Source organism: Benincasa hispida, chromosome 5 (genome assembly GCF_009727055.1).
Source record: "Benincasa hispida cultivar B227 chromosome 5, ASM972705v1, whole genome shotgun sequence".
Taxonomy (NCBI): domain Eukaryota; kingdom Viridiplantae; phylum Streptophyta; class Magnoliopsida; order Cucurbitales; family Cucurbitaceae; genus Benincasa; species Benincasa hispida.
The window spans coordinates 64293755-64312622 of record NC_052353.1 but is presented as its reverse complement, the minus strand read 5'-3'; the positions used below and the strand labels follow the sequence as shown (position 1 = coordinate 64312622).

The 18868-nt window shown below is 31.3% G+C and overlaps 1 protein-coding gene across 1 annotated transcript; it reads right to left on the bottom strand.

The window, feature by feature from the left end:
• Window positions 1–227: 227 nt before the first annotated feature.
• Window positions 228–18657, bottom strand: LOC120078582 (O-acyltransferase WSD1-like). Its single transcript, XM_039032863.1, has 5 exons — window positions 18459–18657; window positions 13969–14550; window positions 12934–13287; window positions 11191–11328; window positions 228–377 (listed from the first exon to the last, which is right to left on the bottom strand). The coding sequence occupies exons 1-5, from the start codon at window positions 18645–18647 to the stop codon at window positions 228–230; spliced, it is 1413 nt and encodes a 470-aa protein (XP_038888791.1). The 5' UTR covers window positions 18648–18657.
• Window positions 18658–18868: the final 211 nt, after the last annotated feature.

Genomic DNA, 18868 nt, shown 5'->3' with positions numbered 1-18868 from the left:
TTCGATAAAAAATAAAATAATAAAATAAATTTCATCATTTTTTTTTTTTTTTGTTATGGCCGCGGTTTGGTCATTTTTGAATGGGGTAGCAATGACCCCTTTTTATTGGTTTCAAAATAGTAACATTGGCTTGATATTAGAGATTAAAATCCTCAAACACCACGTTTTTATACTTTATCAAATATATATATATATATATAAACATAACTTCAATGGATATAGAATATCTAAATGGAAATGTCAAATGAAGCATTATGAATAAGCTCTAATGCTTTTTTCATACAAGATGTGAGTTTCACTTGATCTATAAATTCTTTCTCACTCCCAAAAGTAATCCTCAAATTTTCCATGTAACTTATCATTGTTATCATCAAACTCTGCAAATAACAAAGGAGACTAATTAAATTATAATTCTTTCGTCAAAATGAGAATAGTTCAACTAGCAAATTACTTATACTATCAGCTTTGACTTCAAAGATTTGATTCTCTTATCCCACATAAAAAAAAAAATTAAAAATAAAAAAAATCTTATTTCTATATATTTTTATTTTATTATTTATATTCACGAATTTCCTTTGCATCTATGTACTTAATATTTGGAATACTACCAAATTTCATTAAATTATTACTTATACTATAATCTATGTACTTAATACTAACAAGTACTTGATCCTACCTTCACCAAAGGTGTGTTCGCAATCTTATATATAATAATGTTAATGAGTTACAAACTGTAAAAGAAAAGTATATATGTAAACAAATAATAAGTTGACTTATCAATTGGAGCATGTGAAAAAAAAAAAAAAGTAATGTCAAAATACTTATCTATTTTAAAATAAAATCGTTGGAGTTTTGTTAATTGACTTTATATTTTTTTTTGTAAGATACATGATGGTTTTTGCAGTTGTCTCATATCTAGTCTTAACATCAAGTTTTGACAATAGAATATTTTCTTGCAAAATACTTTCCTAATCTAGAAATATTTGATAGATTGATGGAGTCTGATGTTTTCCTTTATTGCGGTGCGACTTATTTTCTCCGATTTGGAGATGTTTTCTTTTCTGGATTCGTCTATAAAAGACGAGTGTCTTGGTATGCGGTCGGATGAGCGGTTTCATTATGTCGATTTGTATTTTTTAGAGCAAGACGTTTTAAGTACTCCAGCTGAATTGTTCTATATTGTGTTCTTGCTCATTGCTCACTTTATTCCTCTATGTAAGATCTTCATTCGTCAATTGCAACATTATGAAGATTATCCTGGCTTAGAGGGAGCCTAAGCCGCAACTGCTTAGAGAAGGGATTCTTAGTCTTAGGGGGAGCCTAAGGCTCAGCTTCGAAAAAGAGAGTTCTCTATCTTAGGAGATCCTAAGATTCATCAGTGAAGGGAGCTCACTAAATTAAAGGGAAGATATCATCGTGAGAGGAGTCTCATTACTAATAGCAAGCTTAGGGGGAGCCTAAGTACATTTAAGAGGGAGTCTCATATCTAGGGGAAGCCTAGATGACCTAGAAGTTGAGCTCTACATAAGGTACTGTGGTAGTTGATGTATTACAAATAAGTATTGCGTTGTAAATTGTTTAACTCATTATCATTAGTGGATTATCTTTCCTAGGCATACGGCCCCCAGTCGTAGGTGGTATATCACCGAACTGGGTTACCAATTTCCGTCTTCATTTATTTTTATTGTTATTGGAATACTATTGTTACAGTACTTGTTAGTGCATTCTGTTTAACATCCGATTTTTGAGTGTTTAGTCATCCCAACGCCTTTTCAATTGCTATCAGAGTGGGTCACCTTTATCTTAGGTGCTTCGATCACGGATGAGAGCAAAGAAGATGGGTCTACCACTCGTCCTTTGGTCTTAGACGAAACTAATCTCTCTTATTGGAAAGCACGAATGATTACCTTTCTCAAGTCAATCGATAGCAAAAAATGAAAGGCAGTGGTAGTTGAGTGGACTCATCCTACCATCAAAACTGATGAAGGGAAAGAAATCTTGAAGCTAGATTCACAATGGTCTGGAGAAAAAGATGAAGCTTCGCTAAGGAATTCACGTGCCCTGAATGTCATATGGTGTGGATCGTAATATATTCAGACTTATCAACACGTGTGTTTCTACCAAGGAGGCATGGGATATCATGTCCATTGATCTTGAGTGAACCTCAAAAGTCAAAATGTCAACACTGCAATTGTTGAAGTCAAAATTTGAGAACCTTAGAATGCAAAATGATGAGTCCAGTTGATTTTAATGACAAACTTTTGGATATTTCTAATGAATCATTTGCTCTTGGAGAGAAAATCTCTGAAGAAATACTTGACTGAAAAGTTCTTATGTCTCTACCTAAGAGATTTGATATGAAAGTTACTATTATCGAGGAAGCTCAAGACATAACTAAGTTGAGAGTCGATGAACTATTTGGTTCCTTACTTACTTTTAAGATGTCCATGGATGGAAAGATTGAGAAGAAAAATAAGGGCATTGCTCTTCAATCCTTTGTTAAGGAAGAACTTATTGATCATGATAGAGAAGCAGAAGATGCTCTTGTTGAATCTATATCGTTACTTTCAAAATAGTTTAATCGTGTACTTAACTAGTTTGAAAAGAGGTCTACCACATACAATACCTACAAGTCTAGTGGTTTTTCCCCCTCCAATCAGTTTAGATATCATAATAGCAAGAAGGAAGTTGAAAAGTCTGATTCAATTAGGTCTCAAAGAGAAAAGCAAAATAAGTTTTGAGAGTGTAGTGGCTACTGTCGCATTCAGGTTGAATGCCCCAATTTCCTTAAGAAACAAAGTAAAGGTATGTCCTAACTTTGTCTGATATTGAAACAAAAGGTAGTAGTGACTTAGAGGAAGATGTTAAAGCTCTTGTTAGAAACATTTCTTCAAACACCTCATCCTACGAGGTCTTTGAATTTGACGTTTATGCAGAAAAGTCTTCTGATGCTACAAGCCTAGAAGCATCAGATCCTTCTGATCATGCTCTATTTATTAAATGGAAAGAAGATCAGAAAGTCCTTGATATACAAAAGGAAAGAATTGAGACTCTGATTGCTGAGAATCATAGGCTAATATCCACTATTGCAGAATTGAAGGGAGAACTCTCCCAAGTTAAATCTGAAAAAGAAACTATGAGCAAGAATGTGAAAATGTTGAATATTGGTACTGAGAATCTTGAGAAAATCCCAACAAAAAGGAAGAAAACAAATAATAACTCTGGACTCGGTTTTCTAGTAGGCAGTAGTCAACCTAGTAAATGGTCTAAAGAGAAGAAAAATATTGAGTTTGTGAGAGCACAAGATTCAGATTCTTATGGTGTTACAACACATTCTCTCAATCCAATTGAGAAAGGTGATTGTGTTTCTAGGCGAAGATGGATTTGTCACTATTGTAGCAAAGTAGGTCATAAACGTCTTTTCTGCTACTAGTTATTGAAAGATCTCCATAGGTTCTCTTTTCATAAGAAGATTGCTCCCTTTCCCAAAGTTACAGACCTAGACAAAGTATGATGAAACATGTGTGGAGAGAAAAGAACACTCAGATCAGATGTAATATTGTCTTGATGTCTCTTAGATCGTCGGCCAAAGGTGATTAGTACTTTGATAGTGGTAGCTCGCGTTATATAACTGGTGAAAAGAGTTATTTATCTAATCTCAAATCTGTTAACTCAGGAAAGTCGCTTTTGGTGATGGTACATGTGGTATGATCGTTGAACAGGGAACTCTAAATTATCCAGGTCTTCAAAAATTAAATGACGTAATATTGGTTGAGGGGCTTACTGCCAATCTCATTAGCATCAGTTAGCTTTTATGACCAAGGTCTGAATTTGAGTTTCACCAAAGACAAATTTCTTGTTATAGATGATGTCAAGGCTCTTGTCATGAGAAGTACACACTTGTCTTATAATTGTTATCTATGGAGTCCTAATAATTTGTTATCTCTTGAGAAAAGATGAAGCCAGACTATGGCACAAGCGCCTTGGGCATATAAGCACGAAGACCTTTTAAAAGGCTCTCAACAAGAATGTTATAACTGGTCTCCCCCCTCTATTAGTATCAGGCTGAATTACAAGTAGGGATTCTCAAACTGGGAAACAGACTCACACTTCTCATAAGCAAATAGGTTATTCTGGGTCATCTTAAGTTCTGAAACTTTTGCATATGGATTTTATGGGTCCTATGTAGTTAGAAAGTTTGGTAGGCAAACAATATGCCTTAGTTGTTGTGGATAACTTCTCAAGATACACTTGGGTTCATTTCTTTGAGATAAAACTAACACCTTCTCTATGTTTCAAATTCTTTGTCTTCAATTACAATGTGAAAAGGAGTTGAATGTTGTCTGAATTAGGAGTGATCATGGTAGGGAGTTTGAAAACTCTCTGGTTTTTTAGTTCTACCAGAGTGCTGGAATTCACCATGAATGTTTGGCTCCTATTATATCCCAGCAGAACGGAGTTGTAGAAAGAAAAAACAAGACTCTTCAAGAAATGGCTCGTGCAATGATGCATGCCAATCAAATACCAATTCAGTTTTGGGCAGAGGCACTGAACATAGTCTGACACATCCATAACAGGATTGTTTGATGACCAGGAATGTCGAGCACTATCTATGAGCTGTGAAGAGGAAAAAAACTGAATATAAAGTATTTTCACATATTTGGTAGTACGGTTACATTCTGGTTGATAGAGAAGACATGAGGAAATGAGACTTAAAGTCAGACAAAAGAATTTTTCTTGGGTATTCCTCAAATAATCAAGCTTACCAGGTTTCCAATGAATGTACTCGCACTGTCATGGAATCCATTAACTTTGTAATTGATGATGATGTCACTTCCTTCAATTCCTCCTCTGTATCGATAGAGATGGAAAATGTTTACATCTGCTAACCCTATTTTCACTTCCTTCAAATGAACAGATTGTAAATGACACTAACCTTTACCTTGCTTTGGATACTATTCTATCTGACCCTATTTTTACATCTGCTTCTAATGTTGGTTGTACATTGGTGGAGATGGAAAATGTTTTATTGTCCGACTCTTATGTTCATGCCTTGAGTGATTTTGTAAACAAATTTGTGTTTGGAATATGGTTTCTATTATTTCCTTACCTATTCATACTGATTCTAAAGTGTTTACTGATAATGTAGTTCAAGAAGTTGAAAATCGTAGTGCTGTTGTATAGGGTTTTAGTGTTCCCCCCATGAAAGATATTGTGAATGATCAAGGTGTTGAGGATGAAGGTCATCTTGTAGGTTCTCGTGATAATAAGGAAGTAGATGTTAATGAAGAGACTGACTCAGAAGATCATGTACCTCTATCAGAACTGTCTAGAAAGAAAACTACAGATGTCAAAAGTGTTGGTAGTGGGTCTTCGGAGACATCTGATTCTATATCCATCAAGATGAGCATGAGGATGTGTCTGACTCTTCTAAAGATAGCATGTTGAAAACCTCTTATGATCTTGATAAGCCTTCTCCTAAACGGGTTATTAGACTATCTATTAGAACCCGTGTAAAGAAAGTAACTTCTTCTAGATCAGCTCATTTGAACGTATCTTTTGTTCCTTGAGATGGAGTATCATTTCATACTGAGCAAAGAGCCAACATGTGAAAATATATGGTGCAAAGAAAGATCGTTGATGAAAAATAGTTCACTGACTGGACTCAAGAATGCTTTGATCTTGTAAATTTGATTATGCAAGCGCAACTAGACAAAACAATGCTGAATTTAGGTCCCTATTATCCTCAGTTAGTCCAAGAGATTATTGTTAATATCTCTTCCGAGTTTGACAATCCAAACAGCCTTAACTTTTAGAATCTGCATGTGTGTCGCCATCCTGTTGTCTTTAATGTTGATTTGATAAACAAGCATCTGAATCAAATGGTGACTGTGGAGGTTCCTGAGAAACGATCCTCTTGGAGGGAGTTGGCTTTTGAGTTGACTGGTGGGGCTCAGTCATCCTGGCCTAAGAAAGGTCTATTGTCTACTGCAATCCTGAGCTCCAAGTACGTTATTCTCCACAAGGTTGGCATTTTTAACTGGTCTATTTGCCTCCGTTGTTACCTTATTGTTCCAGATTGGTGTCGATACTTTTTTTTTTTTTTTTTGGCTCTTTTGGTCTAAATCAAATCAAAAGACATATTGGATCTCAAGCCTTAAAGCTTCCCATTTGTTATCCCTAATTTATTTGTGGGGTGTTGTTGGCGCAAAGACTAGATATTATTTATTCTGATGAGACTATTAGTTGAGCTTTATTGCTCATTTCTATTCATCTAAAACTGTTACTGAACTTTCGTGTGTCTGATCTTGCAGCTCCCACTACAGACGCCTATGTTGATGGTCTATGTAAGGGATTCATCGAATCTCCTTTTGGCAGCCGTGTCTTGGATTTCTGTCTTTAGAAACGTAAAGATATAGTGCTTGGATTGTTGATAACAACACGTGCAGCTTTGGCCAAATCTGCTAGAGCGTCTTCTTCCTATGTTTAATTTTTTTTACAACAAAAAGGGGAACAAGTGTAGGTTTTTTTTTTTTTGTTTTTTTTATGATGGCGATGCCAATTTTTTTTATATTGTTGCTTGTCTGATTGATGTTTGGCGATGATGGTTGCTACTCTTGGTGGTTGGTATGGTGTTATGGATTTGTTCCCTTTTAAAAAAAAAACTACCTTGACCTTGATGTTTTTTGTTTTGTTTATATCTAAAGACATTTTTTTTGTCTTGTTGGTTTGCATCAGATTTATTGTTACTACAATTGTTAATACTTCTTTAATGACATTTACACTTTGTTGATTTTTCAGTTATTCTTGTTTTGTCCTTAGAAAATATCAGCCAAAGGGGAAGTTTGTTGGAGGTTTGTTGATTGACTTTATATATTTTTTTTCCAAGATACCTAGTGGTTTCTGTAGTTATCTTTTATGTAATATTTGTTGGGGTTGAAGCCCTAAAGTCTTGTGTCCTGTAGTTTGTAAACAGTATGTACGAACGCGTGTGTTGTTAATATATGGTATTTACTTCACATCTTGAATTTTTGCTCAGTTACTTGTTTTATTTGCTTTACCACAAACCAATAAACATAAAATCCTTGGTTATCTGTATGTGACTCAAGCATGTATGTGGTAACATAAAAGTGGATCATATCTTGAGTGATAACCAAAATAGTCTGTAGTATATGGATATAGGAGGGAAACCTTATCCTGGTAACGCTATGGATGCAGCCTGCTTTGTGGAATGGTCACAAGTGTTGTGACTTGTCACAGATGATCTGATCCTGATCATTCGTGTTAGGGACATGCGAGCGGGGGCGTCCTATAACACTGTTCATGATAGAGACTTCACTTCACTATAATGACCATAGGTAACATGACCTTAATCCTGAGTGAGTTGGGAACTCCTATCATTGAGGGCGATCCTTTGATTTGTATGGGTGCGAGTGGCCAGTTCGCCAATTCAAACCTACCATTTTGGGGATTCGTCTAATTTGGGAGCTGGGAACTCAGCTACACAAGATGAATTCACTCCTTCCCCAAGGCAGGGTAAGTTAGATAGATAACTCCTTTAAGGGGCTGATCCGGGGCTTGAACAGATGTTTTTTTTTTTTTTTTTTTTTTTTTTTTTTTTTTTTTTTTTTTTTTTTTTTTTTTTTTTTTTTTTTTTTTTTTTTTTTTTTTTTTTTTTTTTTTTTTTTTTTTTTTTTTTTTTTTTTTTTTTTTTTTTTTTTTTTTATTTAGGTTTTTTTTTGTTGTTGTTTTTTTTTTTTTTTTTTTTTTTTTTTTAAAATTTTTTTTTTTTTTTTTTTTTTTTTTTTTTTTTTTTTTTTTTTTTTTTTTTTTTTTTTTTTTTTTTTTTTTTTTTTTTTTTTTTTTTTTTTTTTTTTTTTTTTTTTTTTTTTTTTTTTTTTTTTTTTTTTTTTTTTTTTTTTTTTTTTTTTTTTTTTTTTTTTTTTTATAAAAAATTTTTTTTTTTTTTTTTTTTTTAAAATTTTTTTTTTTAATTTTTTTTTTTTTTTTTTTTTTAAATTTTTTTTTTTTTTTTTTTTTTTTTTTTTTTTTTTTTTTTTTTTTTTTTTTTTTTTTTTTTTTTTTTTTTTTTTTTTTTTTTTTTTTTTTTTTTTTTTTTTTTTTTTTTTGTTTTTTTTTTTTAATTTTATTTTTTTTTTTTTTTTTTTTATTTTTTTTTTTTTTTTTTTTTTTTTTTTTTGTTTTTTTTTTTTTTTTTTTTTTTTTTTTCTTTTTTTTTTTTTTTTTTTTTTTTTCTTGGCGCCACACACCTCTCTCTTGGCCTGGAAGTGTTCACACATAGTTGGACTATATTGTATTGTTCATTAGAGGAATCAATGGTACTTATGGAGTGAGATGTAACTACAGATGCACAACGGTAATTTGGCCCAGCTGTACTTACGAGCATCTGTGAAGGGTCATCGTACTCATGATTGGTTATATCCAATGGACACCAAAAAATATATCTGTGGTAAGAAGAGTTCAGCTGTTGGTCTTTAGTGGAATGCCTGACAATTAACGGATGGTGGATCTCGTGGCTAAAGAGTTTAGTCAGCTATTCATGTACCATTGGAGCTTCAAGCCATAGGTCCATTAAGTCCCTTGGGTAGCTTGGATAAAGTTGAGAACCAGTATTTGGGTTAATTTGAAATGTTGAAATTGACAAGAGGAAGTTCGATTATATATGATATAATTGGACTTGTTAATTATATATGATATAATTGGCAAATGTATGATATACATTATTTTGGAGGAAATTAGATATAAATATGATTTATATCAAGTAGAGGAGAAAAATACTATAGTAGATATATAATATCAAACTATAGGATATAAACTATAGATTTATATCAATTAGTTGGTTAATTATAAGATAATTATGCCAAATTTCATGTTCGGATGTGGGTTAGTGGGCAGCGTTGGTTATTGTAACCGATGAGTTAAAATGAAAAATGTTTTCATTTTGAATTCCTCGTCGTTCAATCGCCCAAAAGATTTCGTGAAGCGCGTGTTGGTGAAAGAAAACGATCGCTCGAGAGCCTATACGATAGTCGCTTCTCCGTCTAAACGATCGTCCACCTCGCATTAAACGATCGCACACTATTTCCTACACGATCGGATAGCTTCTCTAAACGATCGTATAGTGTGCTGATTTAGCTAAACGATAGTATACCTTTTTTCTAAACGATCGTTCAACAAATTTTACACGATCGTATAGCTTCTCTAGACGATAAGCATTTCTGCTATGCGATAGCGGCCTTCACCCTTTCACTTGCTTATCGACTACACGATTCGTGTTTCTTCCGTCCTCTACCAAATTCACCAAAGCCTACCCTTTGGGTTTTCACTCCGAGAATACCCGGGGCTCATTAGTGGTGATGTCGTCTCTGTTGCGGTCGTGAGTTTGCGTTGATCGTGCTACTGCAGTCAACGTTTTCACCGGGCATTGGTAGATCACTTGGAGGGTTCCGCTGCATTGGAGTTCCGAAGATTAAAGATTGTCTTTAACTGGTATGGAACTCTGTCCCTTTATGTTATTTGTTGTTAGTAGCATGCCGTTAATTAGAGTTCATTTGCATAACTGTATGTGTTGAATGTATAATATTATATTTCGGTCACGGTGAGATCGAAGCGATCCGAACGCGCTCATGGAACTCTTAGATATGAGATCCTTCAGTCTTAATATCAGGATTTAACAACATAATATTTTCTTATGGAATACTTTCCTAATCTAGAAATATATGGCAGATTGATGTAGTCCCATATTTTTCTTTATTACGGCGTGACTTATTTTCTCCTATTTGGGAGATGTTTCCTTTTCTGGATTCATCTATAAAAGGATTGTCTTGGTATGCTTTCAGATGAGTTGTTTCATTACGCTGATTTGTATTTTGTAAAGGAAGACGTTTCAGTACTCCAACTGAATTGTTGTACATTGTGTTCTTGCCCATTGCTCACTTTATTCCGCTGTGCAAGATCTTCATTTGTCAATTGCAACACTCTGAAGATTATCTTGATTTAGGGAAGCCTAAGCATCAGTTTCCAGACAAGGAATTCTCATTCTTAAGGGGAGCCTAAGACTCGGTTTTGGAAAAGGGAGTTCTCTATCTTAGGGGAATTCAAAGATTCATTAGTAAAGAGGTCATTATCTTGAAAGGAAGATATCATCGTGAGAGGAGTGTCATCATTAATAGAAATAGGGAGAGCTTAAGTATATTTGAGAGAGAGTCTCACATCTAGAGGGAGCCTAGGTGACTTGGGAGTTGAGCCCTGAGCCATTGTAGTAGTTGGTGTATTATAGATAAGTATTACGTTATAAATTACTTAACTCATTATTATTAGTGAATTATCTTTCTTGGACACACAGTTCCTCAGACATAGGTGGTTTATCATTGAACTGGGTTACCAACTCCCATGTTCATTTATTTTTATTGTTGTTAGAATACTGTTGTTACAGTACTTGTTAGTGCTTTTTATTTAACATTCGAATTTCGAATATAGAGTCATCTAATGCTTTTTCAAAAATCTTCCAAATTTCTTGACAATTCAATTAGGTTATTTTTTGTAAAAGTATTTATGACATTTTTATTTGAAAAATAGTGCTACCTAGGCCTACACCTATGTCTGTGCAGCCGAGATAGCTGCCATACAAAAAAATTGTCATGTGGCAATTCATTTCAAATTATTTAAACTTTTTTGTGTGTAAAGGGATGAGGAGCATGAAATTATGTTTCAACTAATCATTTATCATTTTATTTTATTCTAGGGAAAATATCATTGATTTCTAAGTTTTGAGTCTGGTTTTGTATTTCGTTTCTAAATTTCATATTACACTTTTACTTCTGAAGTTTGAGTTTAATTTTTATTTGGTCCATAAATTTTAGAATATTACATTTTTACTTTTTGAGTATTGAGTTTAGCTTTCATTCGGTTTTTAAGTTTCAAAATGTTACATTTTTATCATAGAGTTTTGAGTTTTCTGACGACAACTTTCTGTTAATTAATTTTAATTGGGATGTTAATTAATTTTTAAAATTAACTAAAAGATATTAACATAAAGAACTACTAAAAATGAGTATCTAGTGAAAAAAAAATCAAGAATAAAAATGTAAAACTTTAGGCGCTAAAGAGAAATTAGGTTGCAAATCTAAAGTATTCTTCCCATAATTTTAATAATTATGTGCATAGTACCTGAGGTAAACCCACAACCGTAAAGTAGATTCCTTTTGCCGGGTGACCAAGCAGAGCCATTTTCTCCTTTGGTCCGATCATATTTGATATGCTTATGCTTGAATTTCTCGCCGTCTTGTACACATATTTGGCCGCTGCCTATGAAAATTTTCATACGTGCATGGTAAAAAATTTATAAAGTAATACTTGACCACTCTAGCTGAAACTTGAAGGGTTACAATAAACTTAATTCCGAAAAAAATATATATTTTGGGTCCTTCAATTTCGAGAATAATCTCTACTAGTCTTTAAATTTAAAATGTTGCAACACTATCTTTGAAGTTTGAGTTTTATTTTGATTTGGTTCATAAACTTCAAGATTTACACTTTTAATCTTGATTTTTTTATTAAATAATTTTTTTAACAAGATACTAATGGTTTTAGAGATCAGTAAGTGTACCAATACATCACTACTAGGTTGACCATTCATAGCACACTCATCATATACAACAAAAAGTAGAACTAATATCATAAATGAAAGTACAAGGGAAGCTAGAGAAAAGCTCAATGTCGATATTTACTGACAAAGGAAAGAAGCTAAAGGGAAGTCTTCCAATTGAGAGAAATGATATATACATCATATTTTTTTTTTTTAAAAAAAGGATGATTTAGGATACCATAAAGCAACCAAGTATTAATCTTCCCACAGATTGAGGAGGATACTATAGATGTGTCGACTTAGTCGAGATGTTTCACTAAACATTCACTTTGAATCTTTAGTGTTAATGTCTATTAATTAATTTAAAAGAATTATAATTAATTAAGTCTCTATTTTTGTTTTTGAACAATTTATTAATGGTAAAGAGACTAGTAGACACACCCATGTATCTTAACTAGGTCGATACACCCCTTAACAATGTCATTACATCCCAAATCCAAGAGTGCTTCATTGATCAAAGACCATTACAAACATCCACTAGTTTTTCATCACTAATAAAATTAACTAAACAATTATGAACTAAAATTTAAAAATTAATTTTAACCGTGATGAAAAAAACTAATTTTTAAATTTCATTTTATAATTATTTAATCTAATTTTAAAATATAGAGATCAAATTAGAGCAAAACTCAAATCAAGGGTAAAATTGTAACATTATGAAAGCTATGAACAATTGAAATCAAACTCCAAACTTGGATTAAAAATATAACATTTTGAATCCTAGAGACCAAATGGAAAATAAACTCAAAATCAATGAATCCAAAAGATATTTTCCCATTTAATTTTGTCTTTGTACTTTAACAATTTGAACTTACAAACTAGCATAAGACCCAACAAATGGTTTGAGAAAATAACATTACTGTTGGAATGCCTAGGCATTTCGAACAAACATATTTATGGTTATTTACGATTATGATCTTAGGGTTTAGAGAAATGTACTATATAAACTCTCTAATCTTAGTGGCGTCGTTTTTATATTCAGAAAACATCATCTCTAATAATTCTTTTACGCTTTTTTTTCTTGTATTCTTCAATCACTGATTTCGTGACCATTACAATAGTTCAAACATAAAATGTTATACTCTATAACTCATGTTCATCTACAAATGAACCTAAAATCTCAAGTTAATGAGATTATGATATCACTTCTAATATAGAATTTTTTATAATTGACCCATATGTAAACAAAATTTGTCAAAATGTGTTAAATTTTTGGTAGGATTAAACTATTTAAATTATGCTTTAAGTTTTTTGTGTTTACGTACCTCTGGGCCCTTGAGTTTATTTATCATCTCCATTAGCTTGTCAACGAGGAAAACAGCATAAGAGTATCTCTTCCTCTTGATCAATTTTTGTGCGGCTTTGATGAATTGGATTGGGTTTGAAAGCTCATAATCAGTGAGTTTAGGAATGTCAATAGGCAAAAGGGCAAAGTGATTCCCCCATGGGTTATTTGAATTGGGCTTCAACATATCTTCTATAGACTTATAATCTCCCAACATCCTTGTGTTGAGCAAAACAATTGCCGTTGAGTTGGATTGAGTTGAATTAGGACAAGTCTCATACATGTATAATCGGATTCCTAAAAAGATTATTCCTGTAACCACATCGTTGATCGTCTACAAAAGTGAATTCACACTTATTAGTGATGTTGTAATTTCAATTGTGCATTTATTTGGTAGTTGAAGTTCTAAAACCGACATGTTTTCAGTCCTTGAAAGTTTTTTTTCCAGGCTGAAGGACCTAAAATTGAAAAATAAACATATATAGGAAATGAGCGTCTCGACACTACTTAGGGTCATGGCAGGCACCTTGCAATATCAAGTGACGTTTGGCATTGCATTAAGCCTGAGGCGTCTTGACGCTACCCTTAAACCTAAGCATTTTTGGATTGAATTTGATTTCTAATTGATCAATTTCAAAATTACTTTTTAATTGGTTTCAGAGTAATAAAAAAAACCAAAATAAAAAAGAAAATTCATAAAAAATCAACAAATTAAGCCTTATTTGATAATAAATTTGTTTTTTATTGGTAGTTTTTTCTCAAGAAAAACTAACCTTATAAAACACTCCTTTCACCTACAAATTTTTTAAGAGAAAGTAAACATAATATCAAAAATTAAAAATTAAAAACGAAACCACTAAAAAAAAAAAAATAAAAAAATCTAGCAATCATATGATATATGTAACTGTTACATTATTCGTTAGATTAACTTAACAGTCAAATCTACTCGATCGGATAAAAGAGAGAATCGTTTGAATGTGTCAAAATATAGAGAGAAAGGGAAATTAAATCATACCACTCTAAGTTTGGATTTGATTTGTTTGATTTGATGAAGAGAGAAATTGATTGTCCAGGTTGCAATTGGCCTAAACTCCACACCATCACCACCAGATCTTATGGGTGTCAAGTCATCTTCAAGAACACTACTTTTCATAATGCTCCATCCAAAGTCCAATACACTATTCATAGATGACAACACGAATTTAGGCACAAGACTTAGAACATTCCTTGATTGTAGATTATGATCTGAATTAATTTTCCTTGAAGGAAAAGTTAATGGAAGTGAAGGATTATCTGCTCTTTTCATGCTAGAAATAAGAAGACCCATCATCGAATAGCCATCTCCAAGTGAATGGTGAAACTTGAGAATTAAATGAGCAGCTGCATTTTTTGTTGGATAGTTTATGATATGAATTTCCCACAAGGGCTTGTTTTTGGGTAACTCTTGGACACCCAAATCGGTCATATATTCCTTGAAATATGTATCATAATTGAGTTCAACTAGTGACAAATTTGAGGGCAAAGTTGGCACTAAAATATGCTCTTCAAGATTCACTTCAACTTTCTTCCATTTTCTCTTCCCATTTATATCCTCCACCTGTTTGAAAAAGAATTTAATGTTCAAAACTTTTTCATCATCTTAGAACAAAACCCTAATTTAAATAGTAACAGTTGCAAGTGGAAATATAGCACAATGAAAAAGAATTTGCATATATAGCAAAATTTAGATTTAGATTTAGCTTTCGAAGTCTTCGATGATAGACCATATTATTAATAGCCATATCGTTCTCGTAGGATTCTATTAGCAATACCGTCTATCATTAATAGGTTTTATTATATTTTCAATTCTTTAAAAAGATTTCTATATACATAATTATTATTCTTAAAAATACTATCTAATACAATTACCTATTAAAATAAGATTAAATTATAAGTTTGGCCATACACTTTTTAGTACGTTGTATTGTGTCAAACATATCTTTAGAGAGATAAATAATTCAATGAGAAAAAACTCCAAAAGGGAGAAAAAAATTTGGAGAGAAAATGGAAAAAAAATTGAGGGGAAACAAATTATGAAAATGGGTATAAACTAATTAGAGATAGGATAAAAGTTTTGTTATAAAGATTAAAGAATTTGAGAGAGAGAGAAAAAAGTGAGAAAAAAGGATAAAAATTTAAGAGAGAGAATAAAAGTAATCATATAAAGAGATTTTAAAAATGTGAAAGAAAGTGGGAAAATTGTTATTTCTAACCTGAAAATGTCTTTGAGTGAACAAAATTAATCTCTTTTTCAAAAGAAAAAAAAAAAAAATTAACCTCTTTCTTACTTTTAAAATTTAAACGGAGCATAAAGAAAATTTTTGTCCCTCATTCAAATGACTCCAATTTTGCCCATAGTTTTCATACCTAACTTTGATTTTTAAAAAAATTAAATGAACTTAATTTTAAAAATAAGAATTGGCTAAAAAAAGTGTTCTCGTAAAGATTCTTACTGGAAATTTGTCACTAAGTTTTTTTCTTTTAAGATTTAAACGAATTTCAAATTTTGTTAATAAATTATTACTTAAGTTGGAACCAAATCTTACAAAAGATTTGATTTTCCATAAGTTATGAGTGTTTTTTAAAATTATCATTCTTATTTTTGAGATTTGAAAAAAAAAATTAAAACTTTATATTTGGTTGCAAATCTTACGGGAAAAAAACATTCCAAATCTTAGGAAATTTGATTAATAGGAAATTGAAGGTAATAAAGGATAAAATGATATTTTCATTATATGGACCATCCACCTAAAATCTAAAAAAAGAAAGAAACATGTTATGAAAAGAAGTTTGAGAAAAAGGGCGAGTTGCATAAATATAATTCAATGCCAAAATAATAGAATATGTAGTACAAAGATAAAATAATTGCATATATAGATAAAAAAAAATGGTAAATGACTAAAAAAATCTATGCCTAGCCACCATTTTGCTCAGTTTTCTCAAATTTCTATTAGTGATAGCGGCTATAAGTGATATCCATTGATAGTTGCTATCAGTGATAGCCATTGATAGCTGTCATCGTTGATAGCTTCTATCAATTGCTATTAATGATAGTTGCTATAAGCGATAACTTTCAATTTAAGAAAAATTATTACAGTCTTGAAATATTAGCTTTGAATTTGCTATCAATTATTAGTAGCTATCATTGATTCACTTATATCAATAAGAATCTACCTTAAAATATCAATACTTAAGGTTATCAGTGGCTATCAGTGATAGATTTATAAATAATGATCAACTTTGAAAGAAAACCAACAACTTTGATTACCATAGTAGCTATCACTAATAATCTTTTATCATGGCTATAACTAATAGCAACTATCAGTTGCTATCACATCAATTAGAATCAACCTTGAGATATTAACACTTAAGGCTATCAATGATAGACTTCTATAACTGGTTATCACCTTTGAAAGAAACTTGATATATAGATATCACCTAAGTTCTATCACCAACACCATTAACATGCTATCAATGATCTTACTGATATCATACTATCAGTGATAGTTCTCTATTACCGACACATGTGATAGTTCTCTATTACCGACACGTGCTATTAGTGGTAGCTTCTATCACTGATAGCGTGCTATCGGAGAACTTCTATCATCGATAACATGCTATTAGTATTAACTTCTATCATTGGTATCATGTTATCAGTAGTAGCTTCTATTAATCATAGCCACCGAACACTTTTTTGCCCCTTTCTTGTCCTTCCCAAACATTTATAAGTCCCTTCTTTTCGATGGTAGCATCTATCACTCATAAACATACTATTAGTGATAACTTCTTGGTATTCCACTTACATTTTAGTTCGAGATTCAACTTTTTTAATTAAATTCACTAAGTTGGTTATCAATGATAATAGATTTCTATAAGTGACTATTAACTATGAAAATATAATCAAAGATTAAGCTATCAATGATAGAAAATATTAGTGGCTATCACTGATAGACTTTCATTTGCTATTTATATTTATTATTTGTTATAATAATCAAACTTGATGATTGACTTGTTGGTGTTAAGCCACTTATGAATTGAGTACTTTCAAGTCTTGGGTACGAAACTTACCCTCATAATTCTTGTGAAAAAAAAGGAGAAGAAGAAAAAATTCAAAAAGCAAAAATCAGAGAAATAAAAGAAAAATTTTAAAAAGGAAGAGAAAGAGAAGAAGCAAAAAATCGAAGAAAGAAAAGAAATGTGTACAATAAGATAAGACAAGGGAAGACGAAATTAGAAATTAAAAAAAAAAAATTCAAAAATTGACTAATCAACTCATCCATAATCCAAATATTTTAAAGATGTAATATATTTTTATATTTTTTCTCATAAATATCTTGAAAAAAAAGATTAATTATATCTATTAAAGTAAAAGATGGAAGAGTTTTTTTTAGTACAACTCCAGGAGTGCCTCAATTAAGTTGCTTTCGAATTAACATATGACAGAGTTTTGAAAATTTGGAAAAATAGTTATTCTAGGAATAAAGTCTCTCACAGTCATTGATTAAAATTTCAAATTTAACAATGATTTTAAAATTTCTAAATATAGCAACGATATCTGATTTTTTGTTTTTTCTTTATTCTGATTTTACTTTCATTGCTGTATCCTCATGTATATCAACCATCTATTTGATATACTATACTACGGTGGACCTATGTAATTTATAGGTGATACTTAATATAACATTATGTAAATTATATCAATTATATAATTGATATACCAAATTCATCTTGTACATTTGTTATCAATTCATAGGTCTAATTTGAAATCTTTATTCAGTTGTTTCAAAATATTATTTTACTAGTACGTTATCATCAACTTATAAATGGTTTTCATTCCATCCTGCTGGTAACATTCTAAATCTTGATAACTAATTGATACAACTTAATTTTATACTTGAAATACCCTATTTATATACTTGAACTATGCTACTGGTATACGAAATATAAAGTGTAACATATATATATATATATTTTGTTGATATATCTACTAATATACAAATGAAATTCACATGTTGATATACAAAATATATGAAGTTGGGATTTTTCATATATCAATTGTGTAACTGAAATACCAAAGATGAAGTATATCATTCAAATAAATCATATATAAAGTATATAAGATATACATGTTGATACATAAATGAGGGTAAAATCAGAATAATAATATTTGCATTTTTTTTGCTATATTTGCAAATCTAGATGAGTTTTACTCAATATTTTTTCTATCAATTGCAATCTCTCTATTAAGAAAATCAAACATGACAAAAGTGATATGTCATCGATTACAAAAATAGTTTTCGAATATTATATATTCTTTTATTGGACACAATATTCAAAACAAAAAGTTGAGAGACTAAACTTATAATTTAACTTAATAAAATAATTCGGTCAACCTAGGAAGCGAGAAAAAGAATGTGTATATGTTAGCATAATAGAAGTAAATAGTGAAAAAGTTGGAGAGAGTACCATAATAGAACTGAACAAGGGGTTGAGCGGAATAAGATCCTTAGCATAAGACATAATTTTGGCTTCATCAATGGGAATTTCAAATTCCAAAACAACAATAACAGAAATGGACAATACAGATGTGTTGAAGCATTGAGCAACAGGGCTAACTGGCTCTAGCAACTCATCCTCTTGTTCATTAAACTCCATAATTTGCCAAAATAATGCCCCCTACAAAATTCAAACCCTTATTTTAGCTAAACATAACTCCAAAGCGTATAAACTTGTGTCGACTATATTTATAGCTGCTAACTCTTATTATTTATTACTACAATAATAATTTCAACATCAGGTTGTTGGCTCAACGTTCAATTCTTAAATCCTTCTGATCTCTGCCCAAAATAAGGCCGTATACGCACAACCACCTCGAA